The sequence below is a fragment of the Aptenodytes forsteri genome, unplaced genomic scaffold (genome assembly GCF_000699145.1).
Source record: "Aptenodytes forsteri isolate BGI_AS27 unplaced genomic scaffold, ASM69914v1 Scaffold146, whole genome shotgun sequence".
Lineage (NCBI taxonomy): Eukaryota > Metazoa > Chordata > Aves > Sphenisciformes > Spheniscidae > Aptenodytes > Aptenodytes forsteri.
Window position 1 is genome coordinate 6448235 of NW_008795128.1, and position 22966 is coordinate 6471200.

At 41.3% G+C, this 22966-nt stretch overlaps 1 protein-coding gene across 1 annotated transcript in view; it reads right to left on the reverse strand.

The window, feature by feature from the left end:
• The window catches only part of SPTBN5 (spectrin beta, non-erythrocytic 5), an 87510-nt gene that overhangs the window by 61045 nt on the left and 3499 nt on the right, over positions 1–22966 (reverse strand). Inside the window, exons 5-24 of the mRNA XM_019471587.1 lie at positions 21649–21855; positions 20279–20470; positions 19306–19458; positions 18632–18762; positions 16859–17110; positions 15883–16170; positions 14984–15230; positions 13981–14120; positions 12891–12990; positions 12012–12182; positions 11755–11919; positions 10766–10992; positions 10009–10195; positions 8521–8721; positions 7218–7334; positions 6442–6605; positions 4529–4661; positions 3554–3699; positions 2705–2819; positions 599–709 (exon numbers count right to left, since the gene is read on the reverse strand). Coding sequence (XP_019327132.1) covers positions 599–709; positions 2705–2819; positions 3554–3699; positions 4529–4661; positions 6442–6605; positions 7218–7334; positions 8521–8721; positions 10009–10195; positions 10766–10992; positions 11755–11919; positions 12012–12182; positions 12891–12990; positions 13981–14120; positions 14984–15230; positions 15883–16170; positions 16859–17110; positions 18632–18762; positions 19306–19458; positions 20279–20470; positions 21649–21855 — 3447 coding nt within the window. The remainder of the gene's footprint in view (positions 1–598; positions 710–2704; positions 2820–3553; positions 3700–4528; positions 4662–6441; positions 6606–7217; positions 7335–8520; positions 8722–10008; positions 10196–10765; positions 10993–11754; positions 11920–12011; positions 12183–12890; positions 12991–13980; positions 14121–14983; positions 15231–15882; positions 16171–16858; positions 17111–18631; positions 18763–19305; positions 19459–20278; positions 20471–21648; positions 21856–22966) is intronic.

Sequence of the window (22966 nt, forward strand, 5' to 3'; positions counted from 1 at the left end):
CTAAGCAAATCTCCTATATACAAGGAAGCTTTCTAAACAACAGCTGTTCTCATCAGCTGAAACTTTTCACAAGTTTGTATAATGAGCCCCATCCTTCTTTCTCACAGTCCAATTCCTACCCCTCCAAACTTCTTGAAAATTCCAGACTGCTGCCCCATCCTTCCTTCTATAATTCTCTATAGTTAATCAATGCATTTTGTGTTCAATGAATATTCAGTTTCTCTGCACTTAGAACAGATTCTGGATTTTTCCTTGTAATCACCTGGAACACTTTGAAGAAGGCGGTAAACACATCATAAAGCCTGGCATAATCATACATTTCAAACAGTGATCAGAAATACCCCTGTGAATCACTTCAATAGTCAGTGCTCATTATAATATGTCCCTTATTTGTAAGGTTTTAAATGACCTACTTTATCATTGCCATCAAACCTTGAACATATTAAAAAAGCAGACGACTAAGGAAGATCCTTAGAGATTTCCAGACTTTCACAGAGAGCCTGTAATAATTTCATTCACAATACTAAATTATTACTATGACTGTCTTGGAAACTTGAATTTTGGCTACACATTAAAGACCACAAATGGCTTTCATTACCTGCTGCTCATTCCCAGAGAGTTCGTGCTCCAGGGCCACATGGTTCCGGAGCTGGGTTTGCACACCTCTCATGTCCTTAGCAACATCATCTGGAATACTTTTGGACTTCTCCTAGAAGGAAGAAATCAGAGAAAGCTTTGTTACTTTCTACTTCCAAGCAAAACACACTACAAGCCTACCTTAATCATTTTGTGTAGTGCAACTCATACTGCACAGTTAAGGACATCCTGCGTTACTCAACTATGATAGGTAAAAGGAAGCTGGAAAAATCTGTCCTAGTACAGACACTTGTAACACACTTGTAAGTATCTTAGTGATTAAGCTACCCAACTGGACTGTGAGAGATGAAGGTTCAAGTCTTTCCTTGATCAGACAATACAGGAGAATGTCTTACAGGCTTTGAGTTGGGAATCAACCTTGAATAGCTACTGCAGTGACATACAGTGAATTCTTGAAGTAGCGTTAACAACCAACAGTTTCAGGCCATTTTTTGGGATACAGGTGGTCTATCTGTGAACCACCTTTAGATAAAAGTTTAGTTACACATGCTTAGGAAAGATGAGTTAAAAATGGCATATATGCAAAGAAAGATTCCTGTAAAGATGAGAGAAACTGAGAAACCATCACATAGAAAGAGACAAACATTTATTTAGCTCAACAAAGGTTCTGAGGGGATTTAGTTGCTACATAGACATGCATTGGGAACACAGCAAGCAAAAAGAAAAAGCATTTCAGCTGGAGGACAACACTGTTGCTAGAATAAAATGATTAGAAACTTGCTCCAGGTCAATTTAGGTGAAAATTAGAACAACATTCCTAACCATTGGAGAAGTGCATTTCTGTAACAAATTCACAGGGTGGTTTGGGGGTACCAACAACACATCTTGGTGAGGCGCTGTAGAAGGAGGTGCATGTTGTAGTTGCCTATGATGTGATGGCACTGGAGTTGGTGATTTAAGCAAGATCTTCTAGTACAGTGTTCCTATGAGAAATGGCTTTCCCTGGTAGACATCTGACCAGGGTACACAGGAAGGGATGGGCTAGATGACTGAATTGCTCTCCCACTTAGTAGTGAAGCTTATTAACAAGATGCAATGTAAGAAGTGTTTATTGGTTGCCTGGGCCAAACTCGGCATGGAGATAAACCAACAGCTGGTCTCTGAACTACCACTTGTCACTGCCACAGAATTAACTACTTCATAATTGAAGTTAAATATGCACCAGGTTATGAAAACCTCAGCTGGTATACAGTGAGATATTATGACGTTTGATTTTCCATTCACAACAGGGAAAGAAAACAGGAATAACATAGTTGAATAAGGTAGCCTCTGCCAGCACAAGCAAGTAGAAAATCTACCACGTGTAACCTAACAAAGCCCTGTTGCCTTGCAAACAGTGGAAGCTCTGTTGGATCGCTGCCTCCTGTACACATCTGCGTTAGGGAAACCACACCTCTCATTACAGCAAGGATGTGGTTTCTCCATGAAATTCTTCAGTATGCTCAGATAAAACAGAAGCCTGAAGATTTTCATTGGTACTTCTCCCCCCAGTTTTCACACTGGGACTGTTTGAAATTATTGCCACTACTGGGCACTGAAATGAGAGGAAAAGATTTTTGGCCCAGCTTTTTTCATCAGGTCACATGATTGCCTGACAACCTTCCAGGCTAATGGTCACTAGAATCCAGACAAATGCCTTTTTCACAAGACAGTTCTTTCTTCAGCACATAAAGCTACAATGGTGTACAAAGAACCACCACAGTGGGGCAGTAAACAGATTCTTAGTCAGGCCTGATGACTGCAAACAACATTACTATACGCATTGCACAGTGAGACAACTTAATTCAAGCCCTCGTCTTCTCAGCTTATCCCACAGATCAGCAACTCTAGCTGCACCTAGTTTCACCAATGGTTCTCATAAGGTGACCAGTCAGGCGTCTAAGGATTACCCAGGATTTTTTTTTTTTTAACACTGAGTAATCACACAGGTTTCTTACTGAGATTTTTTTAGAAGTCAGCAGTAAACACACTGAGAATCATACAAATACTCCACAAATTAAGCTGAAATGAAGTTCTCATTATACGAGACTTTCCCATTATTTTTTACCTCAATATGTGCCAGAGCATCTGTCAGATCTTGGTAACACTTGTGAATTGCCTCAGCATCTCTCAGCCGCCCACCTTGTAATCTGGTAATTTCCAATAGCTCCTCCCAGGAGTTCCTACAAGGGAGAATGGGGAAAAGAACCATGTAAAACATTCAAACTAGGAGTAAAGGAAATTAACAGCCTGAAGAAAGAATGAAAACAAGACGTCCTCTTACTTTGTTTCTCACTCCTGCCATTAAATTCTGTTGGAGTGATACTCTGAGGGGCAGCATGTTTCACCCTACTCTGTCCATGTCCTCCTGTCTGCTCCAGGCACTTAAATAGATGGTCCTATATAAGGGTGCCCCTCTCCGATATGCTTTTCAGGTTTTATATGCAGGACTTGGAGGACTGAGTCAGACCCTACTATTCCTTCATGCTTCTCTTTTGGGCCAGTTTGGACCGATGCCAGACATAAGAATCTCAGAACAACTTAACATTGTTCTGCAGAGCAGTCATGGGATTCAAACTTGAAAATCAGAAGCAATAAAGAAGCAACTAAACTCCTAGCCTTTCAGTTAGGTGATCCTGTTTCAAAGGGCAAAGGAAGTTCACTCATCCCGTACTTGTAAAGCACCTCTGATGCAATTTACAAGAAGTCAAATCAGCAAGCAGATAATGTCTGCATTATAGTAGTCTATTTTTAAATGAGACATGGCAGGAGCTCTGTATCAGTGAGCAAACCGCGTATTTTGCAGTTAAAGAATTGGGAGGACATGCCTTATCCTTTTCTAATTCCTTCTCGCTTCCTCCTCCTCGAGAGTGAATTGGAAGGACAAAGCATTATAAAGCTAACACAAGTCTCCTACCTTAGCTCTTTCTGCTTCTGCCGAATTTCCCGGGACTCAGAATGCCCACAGTTCAGCAAGTTGTCTGCCAGCTGCTGGCAAGCCACAACTCTTTTCCCAGCTGCTTCCAACTGGTGTCGGAATGTGTCATATTTGGCACAAAGTTGCTTTTGAAGGAAAAACAACAATAACAAAAAGGCATTTTGAGGGCTCCCTTTTCCCGAACATACCTGCTCAGTTATCAGAGCACAGCCAAAAGATACATAATAAGCTGATCATATTTGGAGATGGAGAAACTGCAGAGAATGACCGGATTTTACCTCCAAAGACCATGAGGAGCTCCAGACTATTAGCAAAACATGAGGTTTGTGATGCAGATGGGAGGCAGAAACGTTATTACCGGGATAGAAACAAACATTCAATGTACAATGAATTTCAATTATTAAATGATATGTTTTCACTTCATGAATGTAAATATGTATTCAGTACTATAACTGAATAATGTAGTCCAATTTTAAGATTTAGGCCTCAAGATATTTTGAAATAAATTATAAAAATGAGGATTCTGAATGGCTATTGATTTTGAACGGGCTGATGTTAGATTAGTTTCTGTGCCATGTGAAAAGGTATAGCTGTAGTTGTCTGTATATCAGCATTTGTGACGAGAAAAATCCTTAATGGACACCACACTGAAATATCTGGTTATTAAAAATAGAAAGGAGTTGCTCTCTGAAGGCATAGATATTTTAGCATGCAGTTGTTTCACGCAGCTCAGCCCCTGTGGTAACAGGATGCAAGTATTAGGCAATGCTGCCTGCCTGTCATGACAAGTCAATCCTTCCCACTCGCCCTTCACCCTTTTCTCTTCCCATCTCCCAGTTATTTATACTTATTTCTTACTCTGTCTTACAAGTTTTCAAGGACAACCTTAGAATCTTTTCACAGTCTTGCTACATACAGTTTGGTTGATTTTCGATCTGTTACTCAAAAACTCACCAAGACATGTTCATAATCATTTCCATAGTCTTCAGAGCTGGCTGTTTGTTTCTGCTGAGTGATCCAGTCTTGCAGATCTTCATATTCTCGTAGAAACTCATGCAAGACAAGAGTCTCATCCAGCTTCTTCCCTCTGTTGGGGGAAGGAGAAAAGAAAATACAATTAGACCAAGGGAATATAAGAAGAGGGCAATCAATAACTTTCTTCCTATTAATCCCCAAAACCTCTCACCATCAAGACTCATTCTCTTTAATGAAAGAGCTGACTTTATTGCTCAAGATTGGAAATTACGTTTGTAGGATGACAGCTGTCAGTCAGGTCAGACTCATTGGCTGAGCTTCCCAGAAAAGCACTGTGCCTAGCTGAGCTCTCTCCCTGGTTTTTTTTTTTGGTTTTTTTTTGTCGTTTTTGTTTTTGTTTTTGTTTTTTTCCTTCCCATGAGAATACCCTTAATTTTTTTCCAGCTCTGTCCTCATCTGTCTTTCTAAACATAATTATAGTACTTAGGAAAATGAGAATGAACGTTTTTGTTTTTGTTTTTGTTTTTTTCCTTCCCATGAGAATACCCTTAATTTTTTTCCAGCTCTGTCCTCATCTGTCTTTCTAAACATAATTATAGTACTTAGGAAAATGAGAATGAAATTTTTCTAACTGAGGATGGTGCACCAGGAAGACAAGTGCTATGAAAGCCACTTTATGCAATTCTGTTCATATTGGCTGTTCAGCAAAATCGCTGCAACCTGCTGCATATTTGTGATCGTCTAGAGTACCTTATAATACAGCCTGACATGTTACAAGCCTTCCACAGTAAACAAAATACCAATTTTCCATCTGCTAACACTGCCTGGCCGTTTTGCAAATATTTCAGGGAAGATGAACCTGGCTTCCCTGTTTGAATCACAAATGCTCATCACAAGAGATGTAGCCTGCTGAGAGAGTCCAGCCTGCCAAGGAGAATGCAGATCAGAGGTACAAACCAGAGCACCAATAAGGCACCATGAGACCCAGGTTAACATTAAGCATGAATGAACACAAAACATTTCTGTGTTCAACACACACAAGTGTTTCGATATTTCTAGATTGAGTATTTCTTGTTCTGAACTTTTCATTCACAGGATTTTCTATTGATGCTTTTACTTTTTAAATTGTAAACAAGAATAAAAACAAAAGGTAAAATACCAGCATTTCCTCTAGGCTTAATTATTCTAGTATTCAGACTCATTTATTTGTTACTCTACTTGCAGAGCCCCATTCCTTTTCTGAGTGAGATTTTTGTGGAGGAAAAACCTAAACTGTTCAGACATTTGTTCCTTCCTGACAAGAAACCAGAAGTGTTTAAAAACCCTGTGTACAAACAAACTGTCCTGTTGTCAACATCTTACTGTAACAATAACAGAAAGGAAGTTAAATGAAAAGTAAATGACTCATTCAAGAATAAAACTCTTCCTATACTAGCACAGCCACTGGGCATAAAGATAAGTGTAACTGTAATTGTCTCCCTTCTGCTATGTAATGAATTAAGTAATTTTCAAGCAACATTAAGAAAACTTTTTAAAAACATTTTTTTCCTTTTGATAGCAGATTCCAAATACCACAAAGGCAAGTCAGAATCCAGCATCTCAAGTCACTTTACAGGAGGACGATGAAGGTTAAAGAGGAAATTTGGGGGCTTCAAACCCTTAATATGTAGCAAAACCCCCTGAATAAAATGTAGAGTTCTTGCTTAGCAATAATGAAAAGCTCATAGGTGCACAGAATTCTAATAGAAACAAGCAATTTCCTAAATACAATTGAAAAAAGAGGAGATAATGGATATGATCTAAATTCCAGTGAGGTAACTGGAGATATCCTTTATTGACTTCAGTGGGCTTTGAATCAAACCTAGGATCCAAGGGGCAGTTCTAGTTTATACCTTGCTGCTGCTAGTTCCTGCAACTCCTGGAGTCTTGAATGAACTTGTTCCTTTGGTGCATCAACCTCGACATACTGGATGGAGCCCACAAGAGGAAGAGTTTGGGCACTTTCACTCAGTTCCTTCATCAAATTTTGGTAAATGGCAATCTCATGCTCCAGTGCCTGGCAGAGAAAAGAGTGGATTGAGAGCCAGTTGTCCAAGATATCCACTGTTTGAACTTTTGCACCAGCCTATGGTGTAGTCAACGAGACATTAAAAAAGGAGAAAAACTTTCTGGAAGCATGTGACGTTTCCAAGACTTGATCAATTTTAAATCATTTTCTAGCAACATTTTTTGGAAAAAAAAGTGTACATAAATTCAAACAAATTAGGTGAATAAAGATAATTAGAAATTCCTGATGCATTATTAGGCAGAGTAAAGTATTCCTGGAATAATACTCTAGCTGTATCTTCGATTCTAGGAAAAAAAAAATAAGGCTTCTGCATGCATCTGTTGAGACTGAAAAGCAGATATCAGATCATACTCAGTTTTGGCCTCAGAAGAATAAGATGAGAATATTCACCATTCTCCTTTTTCCCCAAACTACTTTTTTCCCAACCATATTAGTAAGCTGCATTTATCTCTTTTATCAGCCCATTCACATGTAGACATACAACAATGTGAAATATCTTGTAGATGGCTGGACACTTAAGTACCAATGAGATAGACAATTTTACAACCATAGACAGACCAGAAGATCAGGCCAGCGTACAGAATTTAAACAGAGATATACCTTATGTTTCTTGATGAGTTTCAGTGTTCCATCTTCATCCTTACCATAGTCCTTGCTTGTCACAAGTGGATGTTTTTCTGCTATCCAAGCCTCCAGGTCTGAAGTATTCATTAAAAACTATCAGTTAAAGAGAAAGCAAATTAGTTTCTACCTCAACTTTCAAAATACTCATGTCATTTTTTTTACCTAATAAATTCTAAAGGAAGGGCACACTGTAAGATTTACTGTGACGTTTTATTAAATAACAAATAAAGAACATTTAATCCCAAGAACTACTGTTCCACACTGTTGTTCTGTCAAATCATATGAAGATGAAGGGGGCCACAGATGGAAGGCTTCAGTGCAGGATAACTAAGGTCTTCTCCAGGCATCAAAGCTCTGGCAGTAAGTTTCAAGTTGTCTCACTTTTCTTTCTTCACATCACTATCCTTGACTCTTCCTTTACCTTATTCACTAAGGGCAGGGGCTAACTGTATAATATCAGTGTGATATTTCTCCTTCCCCTTCCTTGGAAGTTCAAATCACCTATAAAAATCAGGCTTCATAAAGGCTATAGTATGGACAGTTCTTTTTATAGATGGAGGAAATAAGAGCCAGATGACGAAATTCCCTAGGGAACATATTTTAGGTGAGCCTGTGAACTCTGTGCAAATGCTGTTTATGTCTACAAAACTGCATGTGTTATCTGACTAACTGCAGTCCTGCATGACCCACTGATTATAGAAAATTTGGATTATCAAGATAAATATTTGCATGCAATTTTTTTTTTTAAACAGGCTAAACATAAAGGTCCAGTATCCTGTTGAAAATAATAGGGCCAAAAGTCCTAACTTGCTCTGAGAGTGAAAGAGTGTTACCAGTTTCTCAGTATTATTTTGTTGCCTGGAACATTGTTGCCTGGAACAGGCAAAGATTGGATGACACAAGAAATCCTTTCTTTTCTGATTTCCTTGTCATAATTCTCCAGTATGAAGGGCCAGTTCAGGATCCATTGCAGTACTTAAGTCAAAGCCTGAGGCTGTATAAAGATTCTGAGAAAGGAGCTACTACTAGGAGAAATGAGTGTTCTACACACAACCGTAAGGGACGGGTACAGAGCCCAAGGCAAACCTCTAGAGCAGCAGCTCTAGACTGGGGGCTGCATTCAGCTATGCAACCCAGCTCTCCATTCCCACGAGTCTGGCCTCAAGCAACTGAAGTGAATACCAGTCCCAGCAAAGCTGTTTTGTTATTCACTTTAAAACTTTAGTCCTCTTGTTCATCTGAAGAAGCTACTGTGTAAGCACTTTGCTGTAATTTGTACCTCCTGGAAGCCAACTGAGTGCTGCAGCTGCTTCATCCTTTCTTCACAGGCCTTCTCCAAGCCCTGCCAGGCAGTCACAAGCTCCTGACATTTCTCACTTATTTTCTGAGCTGATGGGTGCTGGCCTACAACCATTGTCTTGCCTTTATCCAGGACCCGCTGGACTTGCTGTTTGTGGGCATTCACTTCTGCCTGCAGTTCCTGGGAGTGAGATAAAAGAAAAAATAGGAATAAAGGAAAGGTATGTGAGGACAAAGAAATTCTATGTGCTCCTAGTCCTAAGCAAAACTGGCAGCTGGTGATGGTGGGCAGAGTATAGCCAGTGACACAAGGACTGTCTGTTTCTACAACAGCTGCAGCCTCAGCCACTGGTCCCAGCCCCGCTTGTATAATGCTCTGCTCTTGGTGCTGCCATTGAGGGAGGAAATAAGAGTCTGTAAGGCGGCAGCAGACATCCCTTAACTTCCCTACACCCTCAGCATTACTCACCGAAGTCCTCAGCCTGGTGCTCTAGCCTGGTTCTACCCCTTCTCCTTACCATGCACCTGCCCCTTCCCCCGCCCAGCAGCCAGGGAGGTTTGGGAGATGGAGCAGGACAAGGTATGAGACACAAAGCTGGGGGATTCAGAAGAGAGTCTTGAACTGCTGATAGGAAAATAAAATATCCCAGAAGATGAATGGGCTGGAGGATGATGGGAAGAGAGACATTGTCAACAGTACCATGAAAATCATTAGACTCCTGCTCCATAAAGCCTCCCCACTGGTCTTAAAACCTTTCTCATGGAACTTGCAATCCAGGTGCTGCAAAATCCAGTGTTGCCTGTGGTGCAGGGCAGCTCTGAGGTGCCCCTCTGGCTGTGAGGAACTGCCACAAAGAATGAAACTCTCCAGAAATCATTGTTGACTTGTCTTTATAAATATATTGACTGTGGCTCGTTCAAACCATTTCACAAGCAGTACAGAACTAAAATAAATATTAAATGGCTGCTATATGCTCTCCTAGAGAATCTAGCATGCACATACCTCAAGACTGCATGTATAATGAAGCAGTAAGCATAGAACTAAAATAGGATGAGCATATAACAGTCAAAATATTCAACCCAGATCAACCCATAAAGCAAAAACCTTGTTTTTTCTATTTAGTGTGAGGTACACTAGCTTTTTATCCACTTTTAATGGGAAGAGATACAAAATTTCTCAGAATAATAATACTGCAAAATATGACAGATTTTGCAGTTCCCACAAAAATTTCATGTTTGCTTTGAAAATCGTCACCACATTGCTGATTTGTCTCAATCCACTGGAACCATTTTAGCTGGGCTAGTGCTAAATGTACTACAATGAATGTACTCATTGAAAGTGTGGCAATACATTTTGCTTGCAACGGCCTTCCTGAATGTAAAGGAGAACTGTGCAGGTGCTGGTTTGCAGGCTGAGGTGAAATGCAGTGTGCCAACATGCTATAATACACTTGATTAAATGAGTTACCTTGTGTTTTTGCAACAGGCTTTGAGCCACATCCAAGGACTTCCCACACTTGGTGGAATGGGCAATAGGCAATCGCTCATTAATCCAGTTCAGTTCCATGTTGTGATAATGGTAGAACTCATAGAGATCCACTGCAGCTTCCAGCAATTTACGCCTCTCATCAAGAGGTGCTTGCAAAGACTCAAACCTAGGGGTCATCCATTAAATATATGTTAAAACAAAGCTTTATCCTGATTCTGCCAAGGGAATTAGGCTATGATACTACTGTGAAGATTAGAAAACACTGGACACTTCTTTGCAATTAAATTTCAATGGTTAGTGCTGGCTGCACATACAAGAATCCCTTCTCCAGAAGGCTACTTTTGGCAAGTAGACTGATACGATAACACTGAACGTAAGCAGAGGAGAAGTGATTTACAATTCTGAAGTCCTAGGCTTGTCCTGTCATGTCTTAAGGAACTAGTCAGTATTGAATGCTGGATCACTGCATCTCTTAGAAAGCAGTGGATGACCTATGGATAAGCAAAGGACTGGAGGACGAGTGCGTCAGGCAAGGAGCAAGGTCCAGTAATAAAGGTTGAGGTGGGTCAACAGGCAGCTGTGTAGGTGCAGGTCAAAGCACAGTTGTGGTACAACTGGAAGGAGAAATCATTCCTGAATATGGCTTAAACCTAATCAACCAAAAGACGTTTTCTAGACGGTAGAACAAAAAATGCTATTTGTCACAAGAGGTGGAAAAAAAAGAGTGACACCTCACCTTTTCAGATATTTCTGTGTTTCATCCAGAATCCTCTGGGAGTCAAAGTGATTGGTGGCCATTTTCCTTGCATGAGATACAATAGAGTTCATTTTGTCTGCCAGCTCACGTGTCTCATTTTCCAGCTGTCTGTGCTGCTTGAGTAGATCGCGGCTGGAGCGCAAATCATGGCCTGTCTCGGATTCCTGAAGAACTTTCTCAATTTTCTCTATCTTCTTTTTGGCATCCTGCCAGGAAAAGATTACAGCACATTCATACTGACCTTTCAACATCATTTTTTTTTCACTCAGCCCCTCCCATGACAGCTTCCTGGACATAATTTTTAAATCCATATGTCCTTTCTTGGTAACATGATGGCTAGGTGTCTCTAAGAGGCATTTCCTGGGAATATTTTGTTTTGCACACTATTTTGGAGTACTCTTCTCTCTGAGACACTAAAGTACATTGTTAAAACCAGCCTCTTTGAACTATCTTCAGTGACATGATACAAAACAATCAAACAATCTTCAAAGGCTTCAGACTGTAGCTACAACACAACAGCAGTTCCATTACATACTGGTATTGAAACAGCTTCACAGCACATTGTTCCTCTTATACAATTTGCCTGGATGACAATGTACTTAATACAGCTCCATGCCTCCAACGCCCAAACTGACTCCAAGCAAGCAGTTATGTTTGCACAGCACTGACCCATGCAGAGAGTTTTGATTGCTTTCCCAGTACAGAATGGCCACACAGATGCAGTGCTGAGCCTGAGTTCCACAGCTTTGTGTCTTGGTGCTGTGCTGGCACTGTTATCCTGCTCATAGGTTTGGAGTTAGCTTGATCAGCATTATATTGGGTATTCTCTCCTGAGACTGTAGACAAAATGGACACCTTAAAATACGCTTTTATCTGAATGGTATTCTGTTCTTTTTTGTGAGGACCACACAACAGAGGAACTAGGCTCCTAGGCCATTCTTCCCCTCTGCTCCCCATCACCTCCTGACCTGGAGCAGTTCCATGAGCTGTTCTTGCTGCCCAGCTTGTCTCAGCTTGTCACCTCGCTCTATCATCTTGCCATACAATTCCTTCCACTTCTTTTGAAGCTCTGACATCTTCTCCTGGATAGAAACTGCAGCATAATGGTTGTCTTGAATCAGTTGATTTCCTTTCTGGAGAAAGACAGCACATAATTTTTTTGAGCAGGTCAGCATCTATGAAGTTTGGGACAAGATGGAAGGCTTAGCTCCACAATTGCCTTCACCTTTATCAGTGTTGCAAAGTGCTCCTCATTAGCCATCATTTCCTTCTCAGCAGCCTCATGCCACTTCAGTTTGCGTAGAACATTTGTTGGATCACGATAGGATTCATCTGATGCAATCTTGTATTTCTCTTCCATCCATATCAAAAGCTCAGCAGCATCACGATTAAACTCCTAACAGAAACAAACAGGATTGAATTGATTTAACTTCTGATTCTGTGTGGGTTTGCAGTGCATCCTTGCTGTTAGGATCAAGCCCTGATTTTTTTTTTCCCTAACAGTTAGGAAATGTGATATATTTTCATATAAAAGTTGTTCTACATAAACAACACTCTTAATTGAAGAGCTATGATCTTGAAGCATTGATGAGTTTTTAAGCCCTCAGAGTAATATCTCTTAGTCCCTTTTTTACCATATTTACTAATCTGTTGCCTTTAATTGTCAGTGAAGTTTTGCATTTTTGATAGACTATTTTAACCATAAGTGGTCCAATCCTCCAGTATAACTTTGTATCTCAGCACTAGAAGCTAAATTTGGTGCCAAAAGTATGGTTACTGTAAGTAACTGTGCCAAATTATTAAGGCCCAGAACAATAATAAGTAATGAGCAGAATAAACTTATCCAGTAGACAAAATATTCTGTTGACATTTTTCATTCAATATCTCCATTTTTGTTTTGGTATTTTGCTATGGTTATGGCTTTGTAAGATTTATCACCAATGCATCACCTGCTGCCTGGAAAGTGAAATTCTCTGTCTCATAGCCAAAGAGAAAATGAGCTGCAGTAGGAACGCTCAGCAGTTTGAGATTTGTCCCATATTAAGACAAAGGGTAAAATTACTTTACATGTGCCTGATCAAATCTGCAGTATCAGTCCTTTTACCTGCAGCTGTAGGGAATTCAACAACCTCTGTTTTCTCTCAGCATTGCTTTGTATCAGCCGCTCCCACCTTCGCCGGAGAGTGACCATTCTCTCTTCAATACTACCAAGAAAAACAGGAAGTCCAATGCAGTACTAGTTATATTGGTTCCCCTTGGTTGTACTGTAGTCATGACTATGATATAAATGGAATCTAGTTCAACACCTCTTTTGACAGGACAAAGGGATATACGGCCCTGTCCCATGACCACGTTGGACTCATCTGGAAAGCAGTTATTGCTTGCCAGCTGCTCTGGATTTTCCTTTTGTATGGCTGTGTTACACCAGTGAATTGCAGTCACGTATGTTTGACTAAAACACCCAGACCTTTCTCTTTCTCAAATATTCCACCTTAACTAATAATTTTCTCTACGATGTAAGTGCAATGAGGCTCTGGAATGACCTTCTAATCGTAGTAGTGCTGGCAAGAAATCAGATTTTAAGAGCGGTTTTATAAATTTGTGGAGGGAATTTTCAAGACATTATCACTTGTGATCACGAGAACATAGTCTTTTTGACCCAAGAGGTCCATTCTGACTGTATGTTTCTAATTCTTGTTTATGCAGAGGCCCTCTTACTAGATCTCAGTGGCTCTAGCACAGTAAAGGAATTACAGATGAAAGTTCAGCTTCAACAAAAACATGAAGGAGCTGCTCCTGATGATTTATTTCCTTATGAAGTCTTCTGTAACTTTTTAACAGCAAACATTAATTCTAATATGTGATACCGATAAATGAAGGAAAATCTGTTTTATGTAGGCATTTAGTGAGTTTACATTAAAGAAGTTTTAACACTATTTGTAATTTATGATACAAGGCGAATTATTCCAGCATTCTGTCCAATGCCACTTTTAACCTAAAACATTTAGCTTATTTGTCCTGAGAGCACAGGAAGTCTGTATTTTTTTGAAAAAATCCCTTTTCCCCTCCATCATCCAGCAGATCACAGCTTGGAGGTCAACTAAATCCTGGCTCAGAGAAAGTTTTTAATCTCACCCTAATCACACTGCATCGTTTATTAAAGCTAAATAAAAAAGGAAGGAGTTTGGGCTCACATGCTGGACGCAAAGTGTCTGCTTTCTATTAGGTTCACCCCATTTTCATTAAGTGCTTCAACTCGTCTTTTCAGCGCCATCAGCAGTTGTTCAAATTCCTGATGTTGCTTCAGCAGGCTTCGAACAGCATCTACGTGGTCCTACATTTAAGAAAGAAAATTTGATCAAGTTTCTTCTTGGTCATATGTTGTTTCTGTAGCAATGAAAAAAAATTTTGGACCTTATTTTCCCGCTTCTCTTTCAGGTAGGAGATATAGCGTACATTTTGCATGTGTCTAAGGATGTTCAGGGCTACAAACAAGCAGCAGGTGTTTAGGTTTGTATCATATCTGGTTCTTCTGTTTTATGTTTCCATTATGGTTCTATTTTCACCTTTTAAGAAAATCTGCATTCTGAATTTATGCCAGCACTCTGGCACATCTAGGTACGTGCAATACGAAAGGCCATAACTAAGTAAAACTTTATTCCATTTAGTTGACCCAGAAGTATCGAAGTTAGTTTCAGCTGAAAACATAAAAGATGGTGAGATACCACAACCTCCTCCATCACTGATCTTGTGAATATTGCCTGCATTTGGTTTTTCCCTTAATTTGCTTTAATATTCTTAAAATACTCAATGAAAAGAAAAAGCTTTATTATTTTAAAGTCAGGTTTTTACTTCACAAAAAAAGATATTAATTATGTTCAAGACGAAACCTTTTTATTTAATGGTTATCCACCAAACTGATGAGTCAATTGCATATAAACCATCTGACATGTACAAACACAGCAACAAATCACACCTCTAGCTGTTTTTAAAATTTTTTTTGAGAGACAATGAGCTTCATTCTCATTGAGATGAGTAAGAACATAAGAACATTAATAAGAACCTGAAAGTCTAGTTTCCAAGTATTAAAATGCCATGACCATAAGAATGAGGAAACTGATCTAATTAAGAAAATTGTTGCTACTCCCTGGATGGGGAGACGAAGTAGGAGAAAACAAAATCAGCTGTTGTACATACCCCAAGGTCATCCCCCCGGAGAAAGGCCTCATGGCCAGAGAGGGCTGCATTGATACGATCTCCCTCCCTATTGAACTTCTGCAATTCCAGGCCGTCCTGCAGCTTTTTCCGTCGCTGTTCCCACATTTTCTCCAGCTCTTTGTTCTCCTTAGTGAGCCTCTCCATGGACTGGTAGACATCTATGGTCCTGCCATTACTGGGTTGTTCGTGGATTACTTTGTGCCCTAGCTCTTCCAGCTGCACAAACCTTCCCAGAGTCAAAAAGAAAAGTGAGACCTCACTGCATGAGGGAATATGAATTCTCTTTCATCAGAGCTCTTTGCTCTCTCGGCAGTGCCTAGACATTAAGCTTCCCTCCCTCCCTTTCACTCTTTTCCTGCGAGCCATGGCTGTGCACTACAAAGTGCAGCTGGTTGTTTGTTCAGGGATACATGCTGGAGGCAGTAGGTGAGATTTCCCCATTTGGACTGAAAGCCCGTATAAGCAGGCTTTCCCATCAAAAGGGAAAGGAGGGCCAACTCAGTATCTGGAATTTCATAACAGTGCAAAAAGAGAACTGAAGTTGATGGTAACTAGAAGCATAAGGCCTGAGAAGGGAAGGACTGGGGGAACTGAAATAAAGTGCAGATGGCACTATCTGAGTGTCAGGAGAGCTTGTGGAATACTACTGCAAACATACAGCTCCTCCTTCCCCCTCCATCAGCCATAAGGATGAGCATGCAAAAGCTAACTGGATTTTGTGTTCTGCAGTCTCCTTTTGACACTAAGATTCAAAAGCATTTGAATAAACTCTCAGCATCACTTTCATACACAATTTATGTACACGATAGACATGTTTCATCTTCACAGTACTGTTGTCATATCACCCCACTCTGCCCACCCTGACAGAATCTCTCTACCTTTCTTTCTGAGACCTAATTTCTTTCAGCAGGTCCTGATGTTCCTTTAGCAATTGCTCTGCAGAAGCCACGTCCACACCCATTTCTTCACTGCTCAGTTTCTCCCGAATGCCTTCTGCCCACAGCAGGAGCCTGCGACTGTCTTTCAGGAAGGACTGTTGATTTTGGGCCCGCTGCAGAATGTCCCACTTCTTTTGGGTCTCCAGCTTGAGCTTTGCCAGAAGCCTCTCCATGTTCTCCACCTGCTCAGTGATGGCCCTGCTCTCTGCAGGGTTGGTGTCCTTAATCCTACAAGAGGAAATAAAATACATTCAATTGGATGAACACTTCAGGCATTTAGAGTTTGAACCAATACTCTTTAAAAGGAATGGATTTGGATATTTACACTTCCATTAAAAAGAAAGTCAGCTAAGGCAACAAATGCTCTACACTAGCAAGAAATATTGGTGTGAATACGGTGTACTGAAGAAAGCGCATCCCTGTGAAAGACTCTGGTAACACTGTTGTGGTTCAATGATTCATTCCCATTGTGAATGTACAGAAAACTTAAAGAAGTAAAAAACTTTAAATTCATATTTCAAATTCAAACTCCTGTGCACAATTCTCTATCTTTCTCCCTTCATTCTTGCTTCCTCCAATTACCCTCTTTCAGGACCTAAATGATACCTAGTTCAAAATGTGGAAGTAACTCCCATTAGTAGAGATAATTTGTTAGAGCCACAAACAATCCTGTGGTATTTATCCTCCTACAACAGTGACGTCTGGAAGCAATCACTTCACCAATCACCCAGCCATACTCAAGAGAGATGATCTCAATCCAGCAGGCAAGTCAGTTCTTCAGGTTGCTAGAAAGGGAAACTTCAAGAGAAACTTCACAAGAAACTTCACAAGCTGGTCATTCTTTTTATAGCCATAATTTACAACATGATCTTAGAGAACTAGCAAAGAATATGGAAACAAAGAGCAGGTTCCTTACGATTTTGCAACACTCCTCAAGTATTCAATTTTCCTCTCTATCACCAGGACCTCTCTCTCAACTGTAGACAGTTTGCGCTTGTCTGACTCCAGCCCAGCAGGTGAGTTCCCTGGTTCCAGATCCCTGAGTTGGACCATCTTGTCTTGCAGTAGTACTCCTATGCTCTGACAGTCCTGAAGAAATGTTCTCACATCAGCCACTCCAATCAGCTCAGAGCCCTTCTCCTCCTTCAGAGTTTCCATGCGTTCCCACCTTGGAGAGAGATAACCCGATTACTTGCATCTAGCCTCAGCCACTACCCCAAAACTTGCCTTCACCTAGAGAGCAGATTCAATTTATAGCTTTCGTTATACATGAGCTATATCCTTTTTCTATTCAGAAAATGTCTTGTATAAAGATTTCATCAGGACTTAAGTGGGCTGAGGGGGTGAACACTAGCACTCCCCCCCACAGCCTCAAAGTTCATCTCAGTGCCATCTCAAGCAAGGGGATCCTGCTCAGGTGACAAGAACACACTGGACACGATGCCAATAAACAACAGTGGTCAAAATCAGGACCTGGCTGTGCCTCTCAATTCCAGCTGGGTGGCATGGTGCCAGGAGTACGTACACAACAGGTGCTAAACATACTTGGTGAAGTCAAACAGGGTTTGATGTTCCTTTCAGTATTTGTGAAGGGCACCCTCACCCTAATGTTTAAGTAACCCAATCAGCTGCTGCAGTGCAATACAGACAGAACTGCTCTGAATCCATCGCTGTCATCTGTGGGTAGATTCAGTTTGTCCTTTAACACACACACACACACAAATTTCTGCAGTTAAAATATCTCAGTATTGGGGGCCTAGAAGCACCCCCCAGTCCTGAAGGCCTGACACCAGGCTCAGGGCCAGCCTAGAGCCAGAGCAGCTGAGAGCTGCTCCCTTCCCACTGGTGACAGTGGGAACAGGCTGCCAGGCAGCTCTGAGGATTAGGACTCACCTCTGGCCCTGGCTACCATCCCAGGCCTGCCCTGCTCACCTCCCTGTGGGACTGGCCCTGCATGCTGAGCCCCTCTGCCCATGCCGACTCCCCATCCCAAAGGCAGCAACCGTCCCTCACTGTGCCCTGACAGTCTGGCTCAGGCCCAGGCCTCACAGCAAAAATGGGCTTCCTGGCCAGGCTGCAGCCCTGCCACCTCACCACAGACTAGTCGGGCTGTGGGGACTATGGGCTGCCCCCCCCGCCTGCCCTGCTCCCTGGCTGGGGCAGTGGGATAGGCCCCGGCTGCGAGGCCCAGCCCGGGCCCCAGGGAGCAGCCCCTTCCCCTTTGCCCCAGTCCCTGTTTGATGGCGACAGCCGCACCTGGATCCGGGCCCCACAGCCCCTTCCCCTTTGCCCTGCCCTGCCTGGGGCAGTGGGATAGGCCATAGGCCCTGGCCAGGCTGCAGCCCTGCCACCTCACCACAGACTAGTCGGGCTGTGGGGACTATGGGCTGCCCCCCCCGCCTGCCCTGCTCCCTGGCTGGGGCAGTGGGATAGGCCCCGGCTGCGAGGCCCAGCCCGGGCCCCAGGGAGCAGCCCCTTCCCCTTTGCCCCAGTCCCTGTTTGATGGCGACAGCCGCACCTGGATACAGCAAACCTCAGCCACATGTGAAAACCTCCCCTCAGGCCAATTCTGAGAGTTAAAAATCTATCAGACGGGTATTCTCTCAGCGTAGTCTAGATCGGGTGTGAAAGGTCAGCTCTCCAACTGCCCCCATGAGACAATCTTGTGTTTTATCAGTAGCACCTTTACCTGCGGTTGATCTCATCCAGCCAAATCTGGATCTCAGAGTATTTGCTGGGACTGATCTTTCCATATTTAACAGCTAAGTTTTCAATATCTTCCAGCTGGCCTTTGCCTGCAGCCAGTTCCACTAAAAAGCTCTAAAATAGGAAAGATACAAGAATGCAGAACTTGAGGTTTTTCCATTTCTATGGACACAATTCTCAATAATCCGTCATATCCACTCATCTCCCACTTTCACAGTTGGCTTCTCCATTTACCTGTCTGCTGACACCGTACACACCTGCACATGTAGTTCCCCTATAGCCCTCCTGACCTCCTCTGCTGTGCACACTATGCCTATGCACTTATGTCTCACTCCACTGGGATGCAAGTGCACTGCAGGATTTTTTCATCATCTGGCATTTTTCTTCAAGTGGCATAAGATAAACCACAAAAAGAGTCCTTTTATACCACGATATTTGTACAGGATACCACATCCACGGGAGAAGTTAAAGGGACATAATTACATCAGCTTCAGTAAGCTTGGCATATTTTATACAAAAGAAATATCTGATCTATGCACGACTCCATAAGTTGAAATGAATGAAAAGACTCTCAAAACTTTATTTCTCAACTTTATCTATTCTCCCAATGTCAATCTGATTTAAAAGGTGTCATCTGTGAGCAGGGAAAAGGGGTACCTGATATTTCTGCTGCATGACCTCCACATTGTCTGCTTGAGGCTGAAGAGTCCGGAAAATGTTCTCTTTATCTTTCATCCATGACCGAAATTCTTCGCAAGAGCTACAGAAGCGGTAATATCCAATCATCTCCTCCAGAGCCTTTTTTCTGTCCTGTAAAACAGATGAAGACTTAAATATTGCTGTAATAACGCCTTGCCGTTTGAAGAAAAAAAAAAGATCCTTGCATTTAAACTACAATACACAGGTGGTAGCTTAGTAGTTTTGCCAGGCACTGCCTACAGAGAACAGAACACATTATCTTAAGATCACAATACTTCTTCCCAGCGTAACAGTGGTTTAAAAGCATAAAAGAAGCAGTTGGAGAGTGCTCAGCCCCTGACAGGCAGCAAGGCTGCTGTGCTGCTTGCTGCTGCTGACTGAAGATTTACCTCAGTAATCTCAGGAATATGTAAAAGTCCCATACAACACGTTTTTGTTGATCTTTAGGGGAGGATTGCGGCAGGTGGGAGTGAAAAGTAATAAATGGAGAATGCAGATTATGGTTGTTTATTTTTTCTGGTATCAGGCAAGACAGCCCAAAGATTTAGGAGCTGCAGCGAGCAAACATTAGGGGGGGGGGGGGGAAAAAAATCATACAGTTTTTTTTTGGGTAGCAGCAAAGACAGCCCAAAGATTTAGGAGCTGCAGCGAGCAAACATTAGGGGGGGGGGGGGGAAAGATTGCACAAAAGAATCCACTTTTCATAAAGTATAAAGACTAGAAGGTAAATGGGAAGTTTGCCAATACAAAATGTGTTTTGATACAAAACTTCAGTGATAATCTCAAGCCTTGAAGTCCCACAGGCCTTCACAGGGTCGAGGCACATTATTAAACTGAAAAGCAGAAGCCGGCACAGCACTTAACCTCACTTTGCATTGCTTTGGACTTGACTATTTTTGTGAACTGCGAGGCATTGGAGGGGATACTATACCTCAGCCATGCTCTGTAGATTTTCATAAAGTGAATCTATTTCGTCTTGGGTCTTCCAGATGTTCTCTGGAAGAAAATGAACATCTGGACTGGAGGTTCCAGGGAATGCAGTTTCAGACGTTGCCCAGGTTCGACTGAATGGTAGCTTAGTTGTCTTTTGATTTAACTCACTTGGGGCTTCCGTCTTCACCATCTGTTAAGCAAAATTTGACAGAATCAGTGGGTGAATATTTCTGATTTGGATAAAAATTTCAGATGGAAGGAAAATTTGGACTTGCTAGTTCAAATCACAGTATTCTGACCCTTTAAACAAAACATTTCCAGTATTTATTTGAATCTGTTTCCTTTGTTTTATTCTGAATGAACCAAATAACTGAAAAACATTTTAATTTTGTTTAAAGAAGAAGCTTCATTTAGCTCATTTTAAAATATATTGATTCAGTAAAAATTCTCATATTGTGCCCACATCAAGGTTGTTGTGGCTGTTTTTTTAACTTTTAAAATTGCCATCAAACCAAGGAATCGACTGTGCTCACAGTTCTCTTTGTGGTGATGTTTTAGTACCTGAACGTTTCCAGTTTCAAAGCTTGTGAGTGCCCTAGTGAATAAATGCTTTTATTTGCACATCAATACCATCTTGTCACATGCTTTTTCATGTTTAATGACAAAGCAATACAATTTTTATTCTAATAAAAATTAATGTTGGAATGATGAGGTAAAGGAAAGACCTGAAGTGGTGCTCATAGCTCTCAAACTGGTTTGGCTAAACATTGAGTGATCATAGAAGTCTGAAAGAAGCAAGCTATGAAATGTGTCATTCATCTCCCCTGACTTCCATTATCAAACGAGCTGATCTCAAGTCAAAAGTTCCCTTTCTAGACAGTGAAAAAGAGGGGCATCTGCAGAGGTTGACTTCAACCCATGTGCCTTAAACATCCGTCCTAGGATAGTATGAATTGCTCCTGGAGCTGTGGGATGGTCCATCACTACATTAGATGCAGAAAGAGTTTGTAAAGATGTTTAGATTAAATGTCTGCTTTTTAAAGCTGATTGAAATTAATAATGTTATGAGAATAAAAAACGAGAAGGTATTTGTGAGGACTGGTAGAGGGAACTAATATAGACTAATATAGCATATTTCTAGCATTTCACAGAACACTAACTAGGTGGGCTACGAGTGGTCAATGAACTTCTTTGTCACCTAAAAATTTGCCTCAATTCTAATTAAAAATTGCTTTTGAATTAAAAAAATGTTCTTGTTTAGGTCCTTTGGACTATTCTATTCTGGCCAAATCAAAATATTTTACATAATTAAAAAACATTTAATTTACATTCTTCAGCGAAATGTGACACAACCCCTCATCTACTTACTGCAGCTGGAGCTTGCTCTGCTGCAACGTCAGCCTGCTCTTTCAGGCGTCTCATCTCAGAGGAGTAGGCTGCAATCTCCTTCTCCAGGCGCAAGTGACGATGCAACAGTGCTTCGGCGCTCGATTCATCTTTTCCGTAGTCCTTGCTGGCCAGAAGGGGCTGCCTTTCTCGCAACCATGAATTTGCTTCATCGATGTCAGCAAAGTACTGAAGGAACACAGGGAAGAAAACACTTGGTTTCATCCTGAAAGTATCATATCTAGCTCCTTCTTGTTTTGAAAATAATGAATAAGGCAGAAATGCCGTTAGGTCTGTAGCTATAAGGTTACTTCCAGGTGTTGTGAAAGCCATTAATAAGGTAGCTCTAAATCCGTGATGTATTTCATGATCACATCAGGCACAGATAATTCACAGAATCACAGTGAGCAAATAGATTCAAGGATTGCCTATATAACTCTTTAAAAACTCCTAACTAACTAAAACTTTATGGTGCTTAATAGCAGTGGTAAAAGGAACCCACAATGTATGATGTTGGTAGGCACCATGTAATTCCAACAGATATTTACTAAAGGTTCTAAGGAATATTCCAACAATTAACTCAGTCTACAACAAAAGCTTTCTTCTTTTTTTCCAGAATTTACGGTCTGCCTGGCTAGGGTTGTAAAAAGGCAAAACACGATTTTGAGACCTATGATAAAGGTACAATAGAAAAAAAGAAAACCTATAGTAGTGAAGGAAAAAGAAAGAACGAAAACACCATAATGATATTAAACTTACTAGACAGAAGAGAGAATTTAGACTTTGTCAAGAACAAAGCTGTTAAGTTTTGTTCAAGTGTCTCATGGGAACAACAGACCGAGCAAAAAACTTAGGAAAGGGAGAATAAGAATATCTGAGAGAAGTTACGTGATTTGTGAATGCTGCTTTTACAAGAGCTTTTTATTTGCACATATGTGAATGTTTGTAGGTGTAAAAGTGTAGATCAGAATGGCAGGGTCAAACGTTTCCCAGGCTTTGGGAAGTTCATGCTCAATCCAAGTCTTATGGCATGTTTCCTTTGTTGTTGGTTTTTGGGTTGGGTTTTTTTTTTCCATGTTAGAAAAATGGCACACAGCTACCCAGATCCCACCCTCAGAAAAGACTGCATCAGCACTATTATGTGAGCTATTTCCATTAGCATTTTTAACTTAGAGTAGCTCCCAGCTGCTCAAATCTTCTGCCTGGCTGGCTTGCAGGAGGATTGAGACTTTGCTGCTGGAGATCTTTTTGAAGACTGACACCTGAAGGCTTCCTGCCACTGTTGCCCTGCATGCAGGGA